Below are 18,120 nucleotides of genomic sequence, written 5' to 3' on the forward strand. Positions count from 1 at the left end.
AGATAACAGAGGTGATAAACCCCCGTATCCTGCCTGATGTTGCTATGATGCCTGTGAACCACGTTGTACTTGCAAGTTTTCAAGTGCAAAAGCACCGCGCTGCACACGGGTGCCAGGTAACATCGCTGTCTCCTGGTCCTGTATTGGTACCCACGGTGTTCTCCACTGGCCTCAGGCCAACGGGATGCTTCAAGACCAAGACTGCTAAGCAGAACTTCGTGTTCAGTTTATTCCCGTTTCTTTCTTACTGTAAAGCACGGCCTGGAGCAATTTCTGTGGGAAGGAGCACAAGGTACTAGTGCGATCAACCTTGCGCATCAACACACCAGCGGCTTCCAGGGCAGAGCCGCGCAGGCCGGCTGCAGTCCCTCACACTCCCGCTCTGCCCGTTCAGCCCAGCACCGCCTCCCGTACCCCGTCGGGGCCGCCCCCCGGCGCCGGCACCGCCCCCGCTCCGCCCGTCGCCCCCAGCAGCCCCCGCGTTGCCCGGGCCCCGCCGCCGCCGCTCGCAGCGCCCGAGCCGCCGGCGGAGCGAAGCTGCCGCCGAGCGCGGCCCGCGGGGCGCCGCGGCCTGCGGGCGCCGCTGGTTGGCGGCGGGCGGACACGTGAGCGGGGAGGCGGCGGCGGCAGCGGGAGTTTCCCCGACAGCTGGAGGTTGCGGCGGCGGCTCCTCCTCCCCGGGTCCCCGCTAGAGCCCGGAGACCCCCCGCGCTCCTTCTTATTGACAAGCGCACAAAGGGCCGCGCCGGGGCCGGGTCGGGAACGCGTCTGGAGCCGGCATGGGAGACAAGAAGAGCCCGACCAGGTAGGGGCAGCGGCGGCGCCTTCTGGTTCCCCCGGGCCCTCCGGGAGCGCGGGGCCGGCGGCGATGGCGGCGGGGTTGCCCCGGGGGCGGCGGGGGCGGCGCGGCCGGCGTTGCCCCTGGCGCGCGTGTGTCTCCGCAGGCCGAAGCGGCAGCCGAAACCCTCCTCGGACGAGGGGTATTGGGACTGCAGCGTCTGCACCTTCCGCAACAGCGCCGAGGCCTTCAAGTGCTTGATGTGCGACGTGAGGAAAGGCACCTCCACACGGTGGGTCGCCGGCGGAGGGGGGAGCGAGGGCGGCGGGGGAGCGGCTGTGCGGCCGTGACAGGAATGGGGGCCGGGGAAGCCGCGGAACATCCCCGGGGTGCGAGGGAGGGCGGCCGTAATAGGAATCAGGTCACGTTTACCGGGGGGTGTGCGGGGGGGCGGAGGGGGAGCACCCAGCCCCCCGGGGCTCCTCGGTAAACCTGACCCAGCGGTGTGCCGGCGTGTGTGGAAACAGAAATTATAAATACCAGGAAGGGCATAACTGCCTGCGTACCCTAACCCTGGAGAGGCTGTGCCCCTTGCATGAAGAAGAACCATCACCTGGGGTGTGCCTGCTAAGACACCCTTTAATATTTTTTTTCTTTTAAATTCATATTTTCTGTGAGTTTAACTTTGCCACATACATAACCCCTTTGTATAATTATTATTATTAGTAGTAGTATTAATTTTAATTCACTTTTCATCACAGAGTATCACCGTCCAGGTTTCCGGGGGCTATAGGGGGTGGATTATAACCCTTCAGTGTTTAGAAAGGAATTGTTAGTTGAATTGTGCCATATGGAATTGCATCCTCATGAAACCGTGACTTCCCAGGAGGACCTTTTCTCTGTACACCAGTCGGAAAGCTTGCAGTGGATTACCTTGCAGTGGTTCCTGTGCCTGCCGGTGTTTTTCAGTATTGTGGCTAAGCGTGTGTGTTTGGGGAATGGAGGCTTTTTATAAATGAACAGGAGTGCACTTGTAGCCATGCAGGCTAACAGAAGAGAGTGTTGCTCAAGAATCCTTTCTTACAGTTATCATACCTAGAGGTTAATCCTGTCGGCAGGAGAAGTTTAAATGGCAATCAAAGTTGCAATTCTATCAAAAGCCACAATTACATTGTAGATATTGGTTAAAGCAGTGATGAATATGACTTGCAACAAATGTTACATTTGAAATTGTGGCTGCAAGGTTGGATCCAATTACATGAGAAAAAAATTACTCCTTTTCTGGAGTTGGTTTCTTAGACTTTTGAAAACCAGAATGAGTGTTGAAAGGACTTCTTATAACTTGAGATTTCAATACTGGTTGATTTTTTTTTTTTTTTAAACAAAGGAAATCAGTGAGGTAAATGCACTGAGGGGGAATTGCATCTGTCACAAATAGTGTAGTTTGCAGTTATAACAATGGCATTGTGTTTATATCACAGAGAAATGTGTACAGATTGTAATTTTCAGCAAAATAAGACTACTGAATTAATGCAAAGCCTTTAAAAAAGCTCTTTAACATCCAGTCAATTTGATAGGCAAAGTCAGTGTAAAATTATGTTTTGTTGCATTGGAAACTCAACTGGATAAAAGCAGTGAAACTTAAAAACCAACAAAACAAAAAAACCCCATGCCAAATCAAAGAGTGTGGAGCTCCCGAGAAACAAATATTTTCATTGCATTCTTGTTTCCACCTTTGAATATTTCATGTTTTATATAATTTAACAAGAAAACATTTGTTTTGTTTTGTTTTGTTTTTTTTTTAAATTTCCAATTTCTCCTTGACAGTGACCTGCTACGGAAGAACTGTAGTTGATAGGTAGATTTTTGTTTCTCTACTTAAACAGTGTAACAAAGTGTACCTGAGTAGGTTTATGGATTTCTTTTTCCCATAAGGTTTAAATGAATTGCATTTTCATGTGTTTTCAAAGTCCAGGTTTTACACATGGCATGAGATAAATACAGGTTGAGGTTTTAGGCCAAGCAGTTTTTGTCTCCAATTCTGATATTTGATTTGAGCTAGTAACTAGACCCTTGTGTCCATGGAGAGGATCATTAGGGTGCCAAAGAGACACAAAAGGCCATTTGGGTGGTTTTATTATTTGGTTTTTTTTAAGCATCTCTAATCCAAGTGACAAAATTAGTGCCTTGTTAAAGTATTTGTTGGTATTGCCTGTAGGACAAAATGGTTTTCATCAGCATTGGACAGAATGACAATACTACCATGTTTTGATGACAGTGAGAATGCATTATTTATTTATTTCAGTCTTCCATTTTGAAGCTTGATGTTAGATTAAATTGATGCCTCAGCATGGTTCTTTGTGTGCAGTGTTCTTACTTAAAATTTTTGACTTTTTTTTTAGTGAGGAGAGCTTTGTCTAGAAAGCAATGTAAAACACTGCTTTTTTTTTTTTAATTCAGAGAAATGTCTTCTTTGTGGTGGAATGTTTTAATATCTGCTTCTGCATGTTAAAATTCACTAAAGATGACCAGATTTTCAGGTGGAAAAACAGGCAATTATATTCAAGTTTAGTGGGTTTGAAGGCCACTGGAAATCAGGTGCAAAGTTCATTAAAACTTTTTTTTTTAATACTGATTATGTACATTTAACTTTACAGAAATATTCTCAGGTGGGGGTAGGGTTTATGGATGTTTTCATTGTTGAATAATTTCTTCTTTCCAAAAGAGTTATCTTTTGTGCCAGGGGCTAGACATGGATTATGTTCTTTAACAACTGGTGGAATTGTTAAGATTAGTGCAAATAATTCTTATGACTTCTTGATTATATCTTATTTCTAGACTGAATTTGGAAAGCAGATTAGATCATGGAGTTCAATTAACTTTGTGTATGGCAGTATTACTTTGACTGATTAAGCTGGGCTGTGCTTGGAGGGGGGGTGTCCAAGAGAAATCCTGGATGCTGCAGAAAGTGGTGTAACTGATTCCCAAGGTGGCACTCTTTTCCTTGGGTTAGTACTAAAGGAGTGCCCCAACATGGTGCCAGTTAGATATGTCATGAGTCAGATATAGAACTAAGCTCCATCTGCCAGATGAAAACCCCTGTACCTTTTACTCTAGAACCACTGCCAGATGTTAATTTGGTAATGTCACTGAGGATCTAAACTCCCCCTGTAGGCATGGCTTTCGTATTTACTTTCTAACCTAAATTGTTCTGTTTTGTTGCTTGGGTACTGAAATTGCTATGTTCCTCTTGATAGGAGGCTGCACTGAATATAGTAATTTTCTACGTGTGACCTTTAAAACATTTTGAAATCATCTGGATGAAAGACATTATATAAACATAAGGAACATAGGACTGTAATAATCATTTCTTACTTGGATAAATCTCCTGCTGAAGTTCAATAGAACTTCCACTATGTTATAGAGGGAACTGGTAGCAAACTCTATATTTAGGTTGCCTAATAGTTTCCATAACAAAGAAATTGTATGACCTCTTTGAGAAGTTTTATTGTTTGCAGAAACCATCGAAGTTTGGCAAGAGGCAAAGTCCTTAGGCTAAATAAGTGGTTTGATTTCCTTGCCCCATGAAATTGTTTGAGTTTTACTGAGACTAAATCACTTGAAAAATCATCATTCCCCATCTGTCACCCATGTTGTACAGAGAACTCATTGGTAGAACACTGAAAAAGCCCAGACTGGAATCATGTACAAGCAACAGTGGCAATGATGCTGTGCTGAAAACACATAAGGGAGTTATTTTGTTCCTGGGGAGGTTGTAATGGGGTTGCTGAATTTGGTCTGACTCTCACAATTACCGCTTTGTCAAAAGAAAGTTGCCTCTATTAGCAAGCTACCATTTCTTTTCTTTCTTTCCTTCTGCTCTTCATGGCACTGTCTGAATCAGGAGTATATTAATACTGATTGACCTTCAAGAATTGGGCTGGATCCTTGGACAGACCTTATTGCAGCAACTATTTGCCCCTGGTTTGTCTGTCCTTCAATAGATGTTTGGATTTTGCTATTCTTGCCAGCTAACACCATTAGTCACTGTAATTTAGATGTGTTGTAAAGCTGAAGATTAAGAGTTTCAGTGTTGCTGGGAAGAAGTACACAAGAGGACTGGCATTCCCTCTACAGGAATGTTCGCTTCCTAGTCTCCTCTGCCTTCTGAGAGACTGCATTACTGCCCCGTTGTCACCTCTCTGCTCAAACTTCCTTAGAAGCATTATTAACACTCTTGTTATTCAGTCAGCTATAGCACTGAGATTTAAAATTACCTGTCACTTTGTTTTCCTTCATGTGGTTTTTATGTATGTGGTCTGATCTCTAGTTGCAGGACCCTCTTCTTTTTTCAGTGCTATGATAAACCACTTCTCCTTTCAAAGTGAATGATGAGCATCCAGGGAAGTGTAGTGAGAACTGCAGGAGGAACTGCAAACACTGGCTTTTTAAAATTTGAAATGCTTGGAATGATACTCTGCTATGTAAATAAAGGAAAAAAGAGGGGTAGGGACACATGATCAATTTCCCTTTTTCAGAGTTGATATCATTCTGTGATTTTTAAATTAGCTAAAAAGGATATTTTCACTAAAAGTATTGTCTTAGCTGGTTAACAGGGGAAGATTTGTTGTACAAAGTGTATTTTATGCTTGTTATGGTTTTATTTTTTAGAGCCTCTTTCATTACTTTCTCTGAATTCAGTAAAAACTTAATCTTGCCTATAAATTTGGGTCTTAGTGCACACTATTCAAATCCATAATAATTTTCTTTTGGTGGGGGAAAGGAGGCAGAATAAAGAAATGAGACGGGTACAAGTGACTTCTGTGAAATTTTGTGGGGTTTTTTTGGTTTGGTTGCATGTAGTGTGGTTTTGGTTTTTTTTTAGGGATTCCTATTTGATACACATGTTGAGTGAGCTGCTATATGCAATATCATTTATAAAATAGCCCCTGAAATTTGTAACCAGAATGAGAAAGTTATCTTAAGTCAGGATGAGTTTTTGTGGATTTGGGATCTGTGCCTCTTAACATCCTGTACTGCCAAAGTAGAGACATGTATAACTAGCTGAATGGGGGCATGGCTTCCTTGTCCTGTGATCTATTGATCTTCATTACTGAATTGCTCCTTTTCTCCCAGCTGAAGAAAGCCAAATTTAAATCATACCAGTCTGAGGTATAAGGAACTGGGATGCAGTCTTTGTATGTTTCCTTGGTATTTGGTCTGTGCTCCTTGATTGTGCCTGAGAGGCTGGCGAGCTAATATGTCCATAATTTTATAAGCATGTCTGATAATCTCCTAAATATGAGATATAGGTCTCTATTTGGAACTGTCACAAGTTTGTTTTATGCTTCGAGAAGCATAAATGAAGTGCTTAATTTTTTAACTTGGATATCAAGGTCATTTTTCTTCAGAAAACATGTGCAATTTGTTTAGTCATGTACCATCTGGATGTTTATAAGCACAAATCAGTTACATTTAATCAAATCTGGTATTTGTATTTCTGTTGAAATCCAGTACTGCTGAGGACAGAGTTGGTACTTCTCCTGTATATCTGGTTTAATGCGTCTGTTTCACAACAGCTTGTTAAGGACTCACTCTTCTGCCTTCCACTATGCAGCCTCTGTGTGTGCACATGTGTGTATGTGTCGGGGGGAAGGTTGTAAAGGAGAAAAAGAGGAAGAATTGCTTGTCGTGTTGATTTTACAAATACATGACTGAATCAAGCTTAACAGACTGAAGAGCTGTTCGTTACTTGTGGTAGTTCGGAGAAGGAAATATTTGCAGGAATTAAATGAATGGAAAAGTCATATATAATCCGTATTTTACCAAGCTCTATATTAGAAGTTTTATGTTTTAGTGTCAGTATTAAATTATAAAAAAAAGTAAGAATAAATAGTTCTCTTTTGCTCTGTAGATAGCCATGGGGTAATCCAGGCATTCTGGACTTCCAGTCCGATTTTTAAGAAGAGTTTTTAGAATTGTTAGGAAACTTATTTAGGAATTATTTTCCCTGAAAAAATATAGTGAAACTTAAGAATTCTGCACACATCAACTAGAATGAGTTTTTGTTTTCTTTATTAAACAGTGAATGAATTTTTATTGAGTGGCCTGGCTCTGTTAGATGCTTCTGATGGGTGTAGCTTATATGGGCAATAGAGAATGCAATTCACAGCCACTCGAAAGAAGATCAATTCTAGAAAAGAAAGAAGTTTTTCAGTTTTCCAAAGAAGTGTGGAGGGGGGTGTTGATTTTTTTTTTTTTTTTAAGATGAACTTGACAGATACTTTAATCTGTTACTCTAAACAGCTCATAAAAAATGTGTTAGGTTGTTTTTTTTCTCTCCAGCATGAAATTGATATTTTTGGTTTGATGCTTTCTTGTTTTCTTTTTTTCTATACCTCCATCCTGATGTCTGATATACCTCAGTAATTTTTTTTTCCTTCACTTTATTAATGCAATCTTCCCAGAACAAAACAAAGAGTATTTGATACTGGGCTAAAACCCCATAGGATCTGTTTGATCCAACTTTGATAGTTGATTTAAACCTAGTTTAGTTGTTCCTTTTTGCATCATGTTGAAAATAGAACCATAAAATTGTAGAATCGTTAAAGTTGGAAAAGACCTCTAAGATCATCGAGTCTGACCATTAACACAGCACTGCTGTGTTTACCACCAGACCATGTCACCAGGTGCCACATCCATACATCTTTTGAAAACTTCCAGGGATCCTGACTCCCAGCACTTCCTCGGGCAGCCTGTTCCAATACCTGACTACCCTTTCAGTGAAAAAAATTTTCCTAATATCCAAACTAAACCTCCCCTGGTACAACTTGAGGCCATTTCCTCTTGTCCTGTCACTTGTTACCTGGGAGAAGAGACCGACACCAACCTCCTACAACTTCCTTTCAGGTAGTTGTAGAGAGTGATAAAGTCTCCCCTGAGCCTTCTTTTCTTCAGACTATAATAACCCCTGCTGCCTCAGTTGCTCCTCATAAGACTTTTGCTCCAGTCCCTTCACCAGCCTTGTTGCCCTTCTTTGGACACGCTCCAGCACCTCAATATCCTTCTTGTTGTGGAGGGCTCAAAACTGAACACAGGATTGGAGGTGTGGCCTCAGCAGGACCGAGTACAGGGGAACACTCACTGCCCTGGGCCTGCTGGCCACACTATATGGGATACAAGCCAAGATGCCATTGGCCTTCTTGGCCACCTGAGCACACTGCTGGCTTGTGTTCAACTGGCTGTTGACCAGCACCCTCCGGTCCTTTTCCACTGAGAAGCTTTCCAGCTACTCTTTCCCCAACCTGTAGCACTGGCTGGGGTTGGTGTGACCCAAGTGCAGGACCCAGCACTTTCCCTTGTTGAACCTCATACAGTTGTCCTCAGCCCATCAATGCTGCCTGTCCAGATCCCCCTGCAGAGCCTTCCTACCCTCCAGCAGATCAACACTCCCACCCAGGTTGGTGTCACCTGCAAACTGACTGAGGATGCACTTGATCCTCTGGTCCGTGTAATCAATGAAGATATTAAACAGGACAGGCTCCAGTACTGAGTCCTTGGAAACACCCCTAGTGTCCACCCCCCATCTGGGTATAACTGTTCACCACCACTCTCAGGGCCCAGCCATCCAGCCAGTTTTTTTTACTTATTACCTGTCCATACCATGGGAAGCCAGTTTCTCCAGGAGAATGCTGTGAGAGACAGTGTCAAAAGCTTTACTAAAGTCCAGGCAGACAACATCCACAACCTTTCCCTCTTCCACTAAGCATGTCACTTTGTCGTAGAATGAAATCAGTTGGTCAGGGAGGACCAGCCTTTCCTAAAGCCTTGCTGACTGGGCCTGATCCCCTGGTTTTCCTGTAACCTGGTGTGTGATGGTCCTCGCATGATCTGCTCCATGGCCTTCCCTGGCAATGAAGTCAGACTGACAGGCCTGTAGTTCCCTAGTGTTATATCGGCCAGAAATTTAGTTACTTGGCCTTCTCTGTGTATATACACCTTATGTAATTAAAAGAAACAAACGTGGAGCAGAAAGAAATCTATTGCTTTCTATAAACATTCTTTTTTTCCCTCCTATGATAACTAATGATATCAGAGCTGCTGAACAGGAAGAACTACTTAGCCCTCTGATTCCAAGATCTCAGATCTGATCATGGATTTAGGGGATACTCTCTCTAGAAGGCCAACTTTATTAATAGTACTGCAGGATCACAGAAAGGTTCTGTCAGCAAAATAGATTAGCATTTGTTTTCCACAGTTAGAAAGCAGTGAAAGCTCTGAATTCTTTTGTGTTCATTATAGGTTTGGGTGTAAAGGCTGATATGTCTCATTTGTCTTATTGTCCTAGGAGCTCAGGATGGAAAAGGTCTTCCAGTGATTTAGACCCTCTTCTACTTTGAAAGAGGATCAGTAAACCTGGGCAACTTCTAGCATTATCTTTATGCTAACAAGTCTCCAGTGAAGGGGACTATAACCTCTTTAGGCAGGTTATTTATACTGCCTTTTACCCTTGCTGTTTTTCCAGATCTCTAACCTTTGTGTTCGGTGAGATAGGTTGATTTATACTCCCCCTTCCCCCTTTAGTGCATTACACACTACATTTGTAGTTCTTTGGTTATTGGCTTTTGGTTTTCATATTCACCCATTTTCCCCCTGTAAGTCTTCATATAAAGAAGAAAATTTCAGCAGTCTTTTCTTAAAGGTAATGGTTTTCTTAAATCATAATTCTTTATATCATGATTCTTTATTCCTGAGTGTTCAGCTGACACATTTGTTCCTTACAGTAGTAGCCCAGAATGAGGACATACCTTCAGCTGAGTAATTCCTAGTGTATGGTTTAGAAGGACTGTGGCTTTCTAGAATTCTGCTAAATTACGATGTCTGATGTTCACACTTCCCTGAATGAGAATTTTCCTTTGTGCAGTAGTACCATGATGTTGACTTGTCCATGCCTTGTAATCTGCTTGATCCAGTACAGTCTAGTGTCCTTTTGTATCCCATTGTTACTTAAGTAGGGCTTTTTTTTCATGCTGTCATAAGGCCTGCAGTGCTTTGTGCTGTCTTTGTTGGAATTCATAATTTTGATTTTTGAGTCATCTTCACTTGGGATGGTCTTATCAAATAGCTGTCACTACCTTTCAGCTTCATGCTTGTTCTATTCCTTATTCCTTTGTCCAAAGCATGATTAAGAATATTAAATAGTATACCCTTAGAACCTCACTATAAAAATTATGCTGTACATGCTGCTGTCTCTGCAGCTGGTTGCTGAGAACTATTAAACAAGCAAACCCAAATTTTGAACTTCATTCTGAAACTTTGTCCTCATCATAGTTTAGCTTGAGTGGGAGGATGTATTTTTGACTGTGCTGCAAGTAAGACTTGGAACATGTATTCCTTTTCTCCTAGTCAGTAGGACTATCAGTCTATAAAAGAGAGGAACTAGCTGTGACAAGCCAATTGGCTTTATCCTTTAATGCTCCCAATTCTTAAATAATTTCATTCTGGTATCTTTCTGAAATTTGAGTTAGGCTGAGTTATCTACTCCTACCTGCATTTTTATTTCCCTATCTTGGGAGTTCTCTTTTTTTTTTTTTTTTTTTTTTTCCCTTCTGCAGTACTTGATGACTTTTTCCATCTTCATGTAGTTCTCTAAACACTTGATTCTGAGGGTGAATTTCATTAGAGGCTGTAGACTGCCATCATTAACATTCAGTAGCCCAGTCTGTTTCTTATTCTCACTTGTACTCATACTGCCTTGTTTAATTTGGTTACATGGAATTAAACTTTTGTGTGGGTACTGAAGCATGGAAGCCTTTATGCCATCTGGTACTTGCTTCCTTTCCATATTTGATAGTGGATATACTTCTCTCTATTTTCGTGGTTAAGTACTTTCCTTTGGGGCATAAGTAGTTTGTGTTTTGATGTGTTTAGTTTTGGGGGTTTCTTGGAGGGCTTTTGTGTTTGTTTGTTTGGTTAGATTTGGTTTGAGATTTTTTAATGTTTTTTTGGTTGTTGTTTTTGTTTGAGTGTTTTTGTTTTTAGTGTCACCAATGGTATTCTTGTTCCATGTATCTTTTCTAGGGAAAATTATCTGTCCTAGACTAAAAGCTACTGGGATTTGAATAAACACCTCCAATAAGATGGACGATATTAAAAGAGAAGTCTAGCTGGTGGGAAGAAAGCTCCTGTATCACCTGTAGAGTGATGAGAAGTTGCATTTTCTGCCCCATGACTTTTTATAGCAATTTTTCCTTGATAGTTGTGACAGCCCACTATGCCTGTTCCTATTTAAAACTTGATAAAGTGTCTGTACTTTTCATCTTGAAAGTCGGGTTAGGACAGTATGCTTTGCAGAAAATTTTCTTAAAGTATCAAGTCGAGTCTTGGCTTATACAGTGAGCTACAAAATACTTTTAAAGTAGGTTAGAACAAAATATTATGTGTTCAATTTTTACACTTTCATACAGTAACTTATCCTGGTTTAAGTAGGACAGAGAGATCTTGAGAATTGTCTGTACCCTCTGAAGTGCATTCCACTGCTGTGTGGTACACTGATGTGGAGCAGGCTTGAACTTGGAGAGTTCAGCTGCAGAATGTTGTTGGTAGGCTTTTGGCTGGCAAATTTTTCATCAGAAGTCTGGGAGAAGACTACAAGACCCTGATGTCTGCTACAAGTTTTTTCTTGTTTTCTTAGAAGTTGAGGGGTGGGGAGGAAATGAGCAATTGAAAGTTTTCCCATTCTAATTTACTGGAGATTTGGTACTTAGCTTTAAACTTTTCCATAATGCTTGAATATACTTTCTCTGAACTGTACAGTTCAAATGACAGTGCCTAGCAGAAAAAAAAATGTATGAATGAGTGGGGGCTTGAAAATTCACAATGAAAATAAAGTTCCTAACTCTAAAAGCTGAGAAAAGTTGGTTGGCACATGGAGTGAAAGGAAAGTTGTTTCTTACAGATATCACTGAACTGTGTGATTACGATCATGCACTAGAAGTTCTATAATTGAATAAGAAGGGTGAAAGAGAAGGTCAGGACTGATTCTGTGGCATCTCTTTAGATTAATATGCATTTTACTGAAGAATGTTATGGAGGCTTGACTTTTTAGTCGAAAGTCTTTTCCCCTACTTAAGGTGGACATCTTTGTGGGGCTGGCTCTGAATGCAAGAAGTTTGTAGATTGCTGCAGCCTTCTGGGAAGATGATGCCTGCAGTGCAGAACAAATAAGATAGGTGAGAAGCAAGTTCTTTCCTATTTGGTTGCAAAACCAACTGTGCCAAGTATTGACCCTGTTCAGTGCAACAATGACTGCGCTGCTGCATCAGTGTGAACCTCGTGTTCTGCGTGTGTTTTTTTCATAGGTGCAAGAGGCATCACAGTTTCTGCGGGAAGGGGACAGAGGAGCAGCCTGAAGGATCCAATCCTTTGTGGGATTGGCAGTCAGAAGAGGTCACTTCCCCATAAATCCTAAGCATCTAGGGGTCTAAAACAATGTAACCACTGCTTTCTCTGTAGAGTCCCAAATACTGCCTCCTCAGGGGAAGTTGTTAAGGAAACTGAGCTTTGGAACCGCTGCTCATATGGAGCACATTGTCTTCTAGGAAACATAAATTGGTTTTATGTTTCTCTAACAGAGTACTTTCAATATATCTGCCATGCTGAGCATTGATGAGCCATAGTCTGTGGCACATGGGAAAGAATTCTAACAACGTTCAGAGGGTTGGAGACTTAACTGGTTGTTGGAGAAGTAACATTTCATCGCCGCTTTGAAAAGTATCCATGAAGATGAACTTTGCCTTTCTAAAGGTCTTGGTACATGTATTTTTTCTTAGAGCAGGCTGTTGTGCATTGTACCAGTTGTCTTCAGGAGACTTGCTGGCCTCATCTGTTAAATGTCATCTGGAAAATAGGGCATTCCCTTTAAGGGAATGATTAAATAGGAGCACTGCCTCAAGGGGTAGTTTTCTGCACATTTTTACTGTGACTGATAAAACCATATGGATCTTGTGAGTCTATTCTAATTGAATCAGCTTTTATTGAAAGACAGAATTGCTAGAAATTCACTGAATGGATGAATTCCAAGTAAATGATTCACACTGTAAAACAGTTAGGAATATGAAAGCACAAATCAGAGCTGACTGAAAGTTAGAATTCAAATATGCATAGGATGTTTAGAAATTGCATTGTTACTCTGCAATATGCAGATGGAACTATATTATGTTTTCCCATACAGACTACTAGCTCCATTGTTTGCAGTGTCATAATTACATAGTTGTATAATTTGTGGAGGCACTTTAATGTACTGTTAACACTCTAGGATATGACAGAAGTAATGGTAATGAGAAAAAATAATTTTGGATAGCAGTGTAAATTGTTGAAGATGCATTTAATCATGAACTGCTTCAATGTAGAAATAAAGACTAGTTTCTCACAAGATGGCTTTGTGTGGTGATTAGTGTGAGCATATTCATGTGACATGGCAAGCTAAATGTAGTTTAATCTGATAGTTTTTATTCTATGAATAGCTTAATACAGTAGTGATGACTGGGGGAGGGTGAGCTGATCTGTGTCAGAACCCAAAGACTGCTTCTCCTGGTAGTGATTTAATTTAATTGCTAGCAACTTGTATTACAAGAAGTGCTAATAGGAAATATCTTTTACTTCTCATAATGGGACTTCAACTGCTGAAAATCAGGAGTGGCATCGTTACATGAGCTGCTCGCTTCTGTGCAGAACACAGTTTGGAAGATCTAACTGGCCACAGCATTTGCAATACTACTTAGTATACACTGTGTTCCTGATGGTTTCCAGTTTGCTTTAAATAATATTGATGTGCTTTTGCAGAAAGGAATCTTTTTTTTCTTACTAGGAGGTAAATTGTGGCCTACTTGCACTTGATCACAAAACCCAGCAATAGTAATGGAACAAATGTTTGTGTTGGGTTTATAGCAAAGTTAAAAAAAGCACCTTCTTTGTTCTGCAATATTGTTTGGCAGAACCTAGAAGCTCTTGTTGCACAAGATGCTGCAGAAAGACATTGTGGAGTAGGTATGATAGTCAGTAAAAAGATAAATGTAATTTTAGAAAGCAAATTTTGCTTATGTATCAAATCTAGAAAAATATGTTGTTAATTGAAAAATTACCTGATAGAAGAAAATAAAGTCTGAAAACATTGTAGCTATTACTCTGCAAATATGTGGAAGGATATATTAAAAACTGCATTTTGTGTGTAGAAATGCTCAATAATTCTGTCAAATTATTTGGGAATGAGTGTTTTACATTTGACAAAAATAGTCCTCTGCTATTGAAGTTTGAAAAATATTTCATGCTTTTAAATTTTTACTGTCAAACTAGCATTGAAAACTTCATTGTCTTGAAGCACAAAGATCAGTAAAAAAGATATTGATGGGGTAGAGATAGGGAAATTTTTTCTTGGTTTCTGTGCAGCCAGATTGCACATACACCTTAAGAGTACAGATTTGTGCATAAACTGGAATGAATGGCCTAAAATGTAACACTTAAAATTTTGCCTTCTCACTTGAAGTCTCGTAAGACTCTGTCACTCCTTATGTGTCATTTGACTGTCAGCATTATTACATGAGGATAGTCACTGCAATGACATAATGCATGTATGTGTGTCTTGATTCTAGTAATTTCATTCTGTATTATGAGGAATTCAAGTATCAATTTCTTGACTCTTAGGAAATTCTTTTGCATTTGTAAGCCGTGATAATAAGGTTATGATGTGAAATTAAATTTGGTTCCATTTCTTTTATTTAAAGCTGTGAATACCATTGCAATATCTATATAAATATAGGTCTCAGCTTTCCAACATTTTTCATGAATTCCTAGTCTTGAAGAAAAGAGCAGTCTCTTTGAAGTTAAGCTCTTTGGAAGCAGAAGTTAGCTCAAAGCAAGGAAGACTCTGGTAGCTGTGTCTGTTTAATAGGTGAATGTTTAGGTGAAGTTGCTTATGTTTGTTATCATTAAAACCAATTATAGTGAGAGGGGAAAGATACTCTGGAGGGGCATAGATCCAAAAATTATTAGGGTCATTGTTACCTTTTCTGCAGAAAGACCTCTGAAAAAGAGAGGAAACATGCCTGAGGAAGAGGGAAAGTTAATTACTTGATATTTATATAGTAACTCTTTATCAGTTTATGAGGGTGGGACAAGGGAGATAACTATATAAAAAAGACCTGGCTAGTGAGTGGGAGGAAAGTTTATTTACTTCTTACTAACTTTTACTTCAAGGTACTTGTTACTTGTTACAGAAAATGAATTTGAAGTATCTTGGTTTTTTTCCTGGAGCCATTTAGATCTTCTGGTGTCTAAATCTACGTCATCAATCCGTCATGGAAAAGTCACATTCCAAAGCTGCTGGTTATAACCTGTCCTGGGATCTGCTGAGTGAAAAGCTATCTAAGCTCTATTACAAAGTTACAGTTAGAATTTTGCATAATTGATGTCTTTTTACAAATGCACAGGAAGCGTATCACTATAATATTGCTATAATACTTAACTATAGCTGTGCCCTGTAAAAGTTACTGAAATAGATGCCATAAAAATTGCTGAAAACATTCATACCTAGATGATGGTGTTCTCTGATGTGTTACAGGAGTAGTCATTTCTTAGAAAATCTTCTACCTAAAACCACTTTTTCACATCCTTCACTTTGTTTAAAAAGCTGTTTACTATAATATCACACATCTTTGTATTTGACTCCCTGTAAATATCTGTTTGCTTTGGAGATTAGGAACTACCTTTTATTTTTAAATTAATTGCTCTAGTTACTCTGTTAAGATATATTTGAGAATGTGGACTGTAGTAGTTGGAGGAATGAGGACATGGTGAAGGAGATTTGAGTAGAGACTAGCTAGAATATGATAATAAAGTAAAAGGTATGCAAAGATAAGCTTTTCTTGAGATTTCACTAATGACTGTGAACTAGAAAAGTGAAGATTAGAGTATTGCTGTGGATATCAGATTTCTATTAGCTTCTTGAGACATTAATATTTAGGATAGATATGAGTAGAAAATGATCTTCAAATAAATTATAAGATATTTAAAGCCTGTACATTTGTGCTGCAAAATGATCCAGTCTAGTAATGAGAGAACAGAGTAGGATTTGAACGATTCAGCTTTGTTCTCAACAAGATTTTAATGCACTTAACTGTATTCTGTTTAGACTTTTAAAAGACACGTATGAAACAAGTATCAGCAAGACAGGATTTTTATTAGGATTTGGAATGTTAACAAGGCATTTCTGAAATCATCACTAGATGAGGGAATAACAAAGGAGGTGGAGGCTGGTGGAGGAGGAATACCAGTATATGATTGAAATTAGAATTCCATTTAAAAAAAAATATTGAGTACCTTAACTGAGTCATCTCAGTCAGAAACACACAGAAGCCACACAGTAGCAGATGGAAAGGAGATAGGCAAGTCTGCAGGGCATGAGAGAGAGAGGGATTCTCTCTCTTCTATTTACAGAATAGAAGATATTACAGGGATCTCTTCTATTTACAGAGGGTTGCTTTTTAAGCAGTTGTCCCTCATAAGTAGTAAATGAAGAGAGATGTGGGATTCAGGAAAACTTGAGTGGTTATTTAAAGGAGCTGACTGACTTTATCTGAAGCCTAGTGAATAGTTGTAGGTATTTTTTCCTACAGGCTGACTGACCTTGTTATGCTTTGCACAAAGATACTTATTTGGGAATGCTTGAATTTGATTTTAGAGTTTCTACTATGTTATTCAGAACTGTGACAAGTGTTCTGGGTTTAATCCATAATGTATCAGCATACCCTGTGTTTATAATTCAGCTTTTGGAATAAACTGCAAGACTTTCCCAAGGAGATACTGTAAAAAAACCTCTATGTGGAATCTGTAAAGGCAATCACATTTCTTTTTTGTACTGATTCTATTCTTTAGCAGTAAGCTTCACAAGTTTGACCAAACATCACATACATAAATAGATTATTTACTGCTTAAAGACCTTTTGGCGATAGCAATTTTGGTAATTCTTGTAAAACCCTGGACAGTAAAATCCAGGGGGCTAATTGACTAAACTACTGTTTCCAAACAATAAGTTCTGCCATGCAATGCTGGTAGGATAGAACATACTGCAGAAGTGTGAAAGAAGTTGATGTTCAAACACATGATGAACTCGTTACCTAAGTCCTGTGCAGTGAGGGCCTTAAAGCAACAAGAAGTAGAGTAGAAGATTTGGAACTTGAATTAACTTGGAAGCTTTTATTCTGTTCACCTGAATTGCCTGGAAGGAAATTCTTTGTATTTAAAGAATATTGTGGATTTTTCAGTTTTGAGGAGCTGGTGGAAGAGCTCGCCAAGCCACTCTCCATCATCTACCAACAGTCCTGGCTCACTGGGGAAGTCTCAGATGATTGGAAGTTGGCGAATGTCACACCAATCCACAAAAAGGGCCGGAAGGAGGACCTGGGAAACTACAGGCCCATCAACCTGACCTCAGTGCCTGGCAAAGTTACAGAGCAGATCATCCTGAGTGCAATCATACAGCACCTACAGGATGGACAAGGGATCAGACCCAGCCAGCACAGGTTTAGGAGAGGCAGGTTCTGTCTGACCAACCTGATCTCCTTTTATGATCAGGTGACCTGCCTGGTGGATGAGGGGAAGGCCGTGGATGTGGTCTGTCTGGACTTCAGCAAAGCCTTTGACACCATCTCCCACAGCATACTCCTGGAAAAGCTGGCAGCCCACGGCTTGGACAGGGGCACTCTGTGCTGGGTTAGGAACTGGCTGGAGGGCCGAGCTCAGAGAGTGGTGGTGAACGGTGCTGCATCCAGTTGGCAACCGGTCACTGGTGGTGTCCCCCAGGGATCAGTGTTGGGCACAGTTCTGTTTAATATCTTTATTGATGATTTGGATGAGGGGATTGAGTCAATCATCAGCAAATTTGCAGATGACACTAAGTTGGGGAGGAGTGTCGATCAGCTGGAAGACAGGAGGGCTCTGCAGAGGGACCTGGATAGGTTGGAGAGTTGGGCTGATTCCAACAGAGTGAGGTTCAACAAGGCCAAGTGCCAGGTCCTGCACTTTGGCCACAACAACCCCCTGTAGTGCTACAGGCTGGGGACAGAGTGGCTGGAGAGCAGCCAGACAGAAAGGGACCTGGGAGTGTGGATTGACAGGAAGGTGAACATGAGCCAGCAGTGTGCCCAGGTGGCCAAGAAGGCCAATGGCATCCTGGCCTGGATCAGGAACAGTGTGGCCAACAGGACTAGGAAGTGATTCTTCCCCTGTACTCAGTGCTGGTGAGGCCACACCTGGAGTACTGTGTCCAGTTCTGGGCCCTTCAGTTT

At 40.8% G+C, this 18,120-nt stretch overlaps 1 protein-coding gene across 1 annotated transcript in view; it reads left to right on the forward strand.

Annotated features, from left to right (window-relative positions):
• Window positions 1–574: 574 nt before the first annotated feature.
• The window catches only part of YAF2 (YY1 associated factor 2), a 32,945-nt gene continuing 15,399 nt past the window's right edge, over window positions 575–18,120 (forward strand). The window contains exons 1-2 of the mRNA XM_017838139.1: window positions 575–805; window positions 945–1,070. Coding sequence (XP_017693628.1) covers window positions 780–805; window positions 945–1,070 — 152 coding nt within the window. The 5' untranslated portion in view covers window positions 575–779. The remainder of the gene's footprint in view (window positions 806–944; window positions 1,071–18,120) is intronic.

The sequence above is a fragment of the Lepidothrix coronata genome, unplaced genomic scaffold (assembly GCF_001604755.1).
Source record: "Lepidothrix coronata isolate B3197 unplaced genomic scaffold, Lepidothrix_coronata-1.0 Scaffold325, whole genome shotgun sequence".
Lineage (NCBI taxonomy): Eukaryota > Metazoa > Chordata > Aves > Passeriformes > Pipridae > Lepidothrix > Lepidothrix coronata.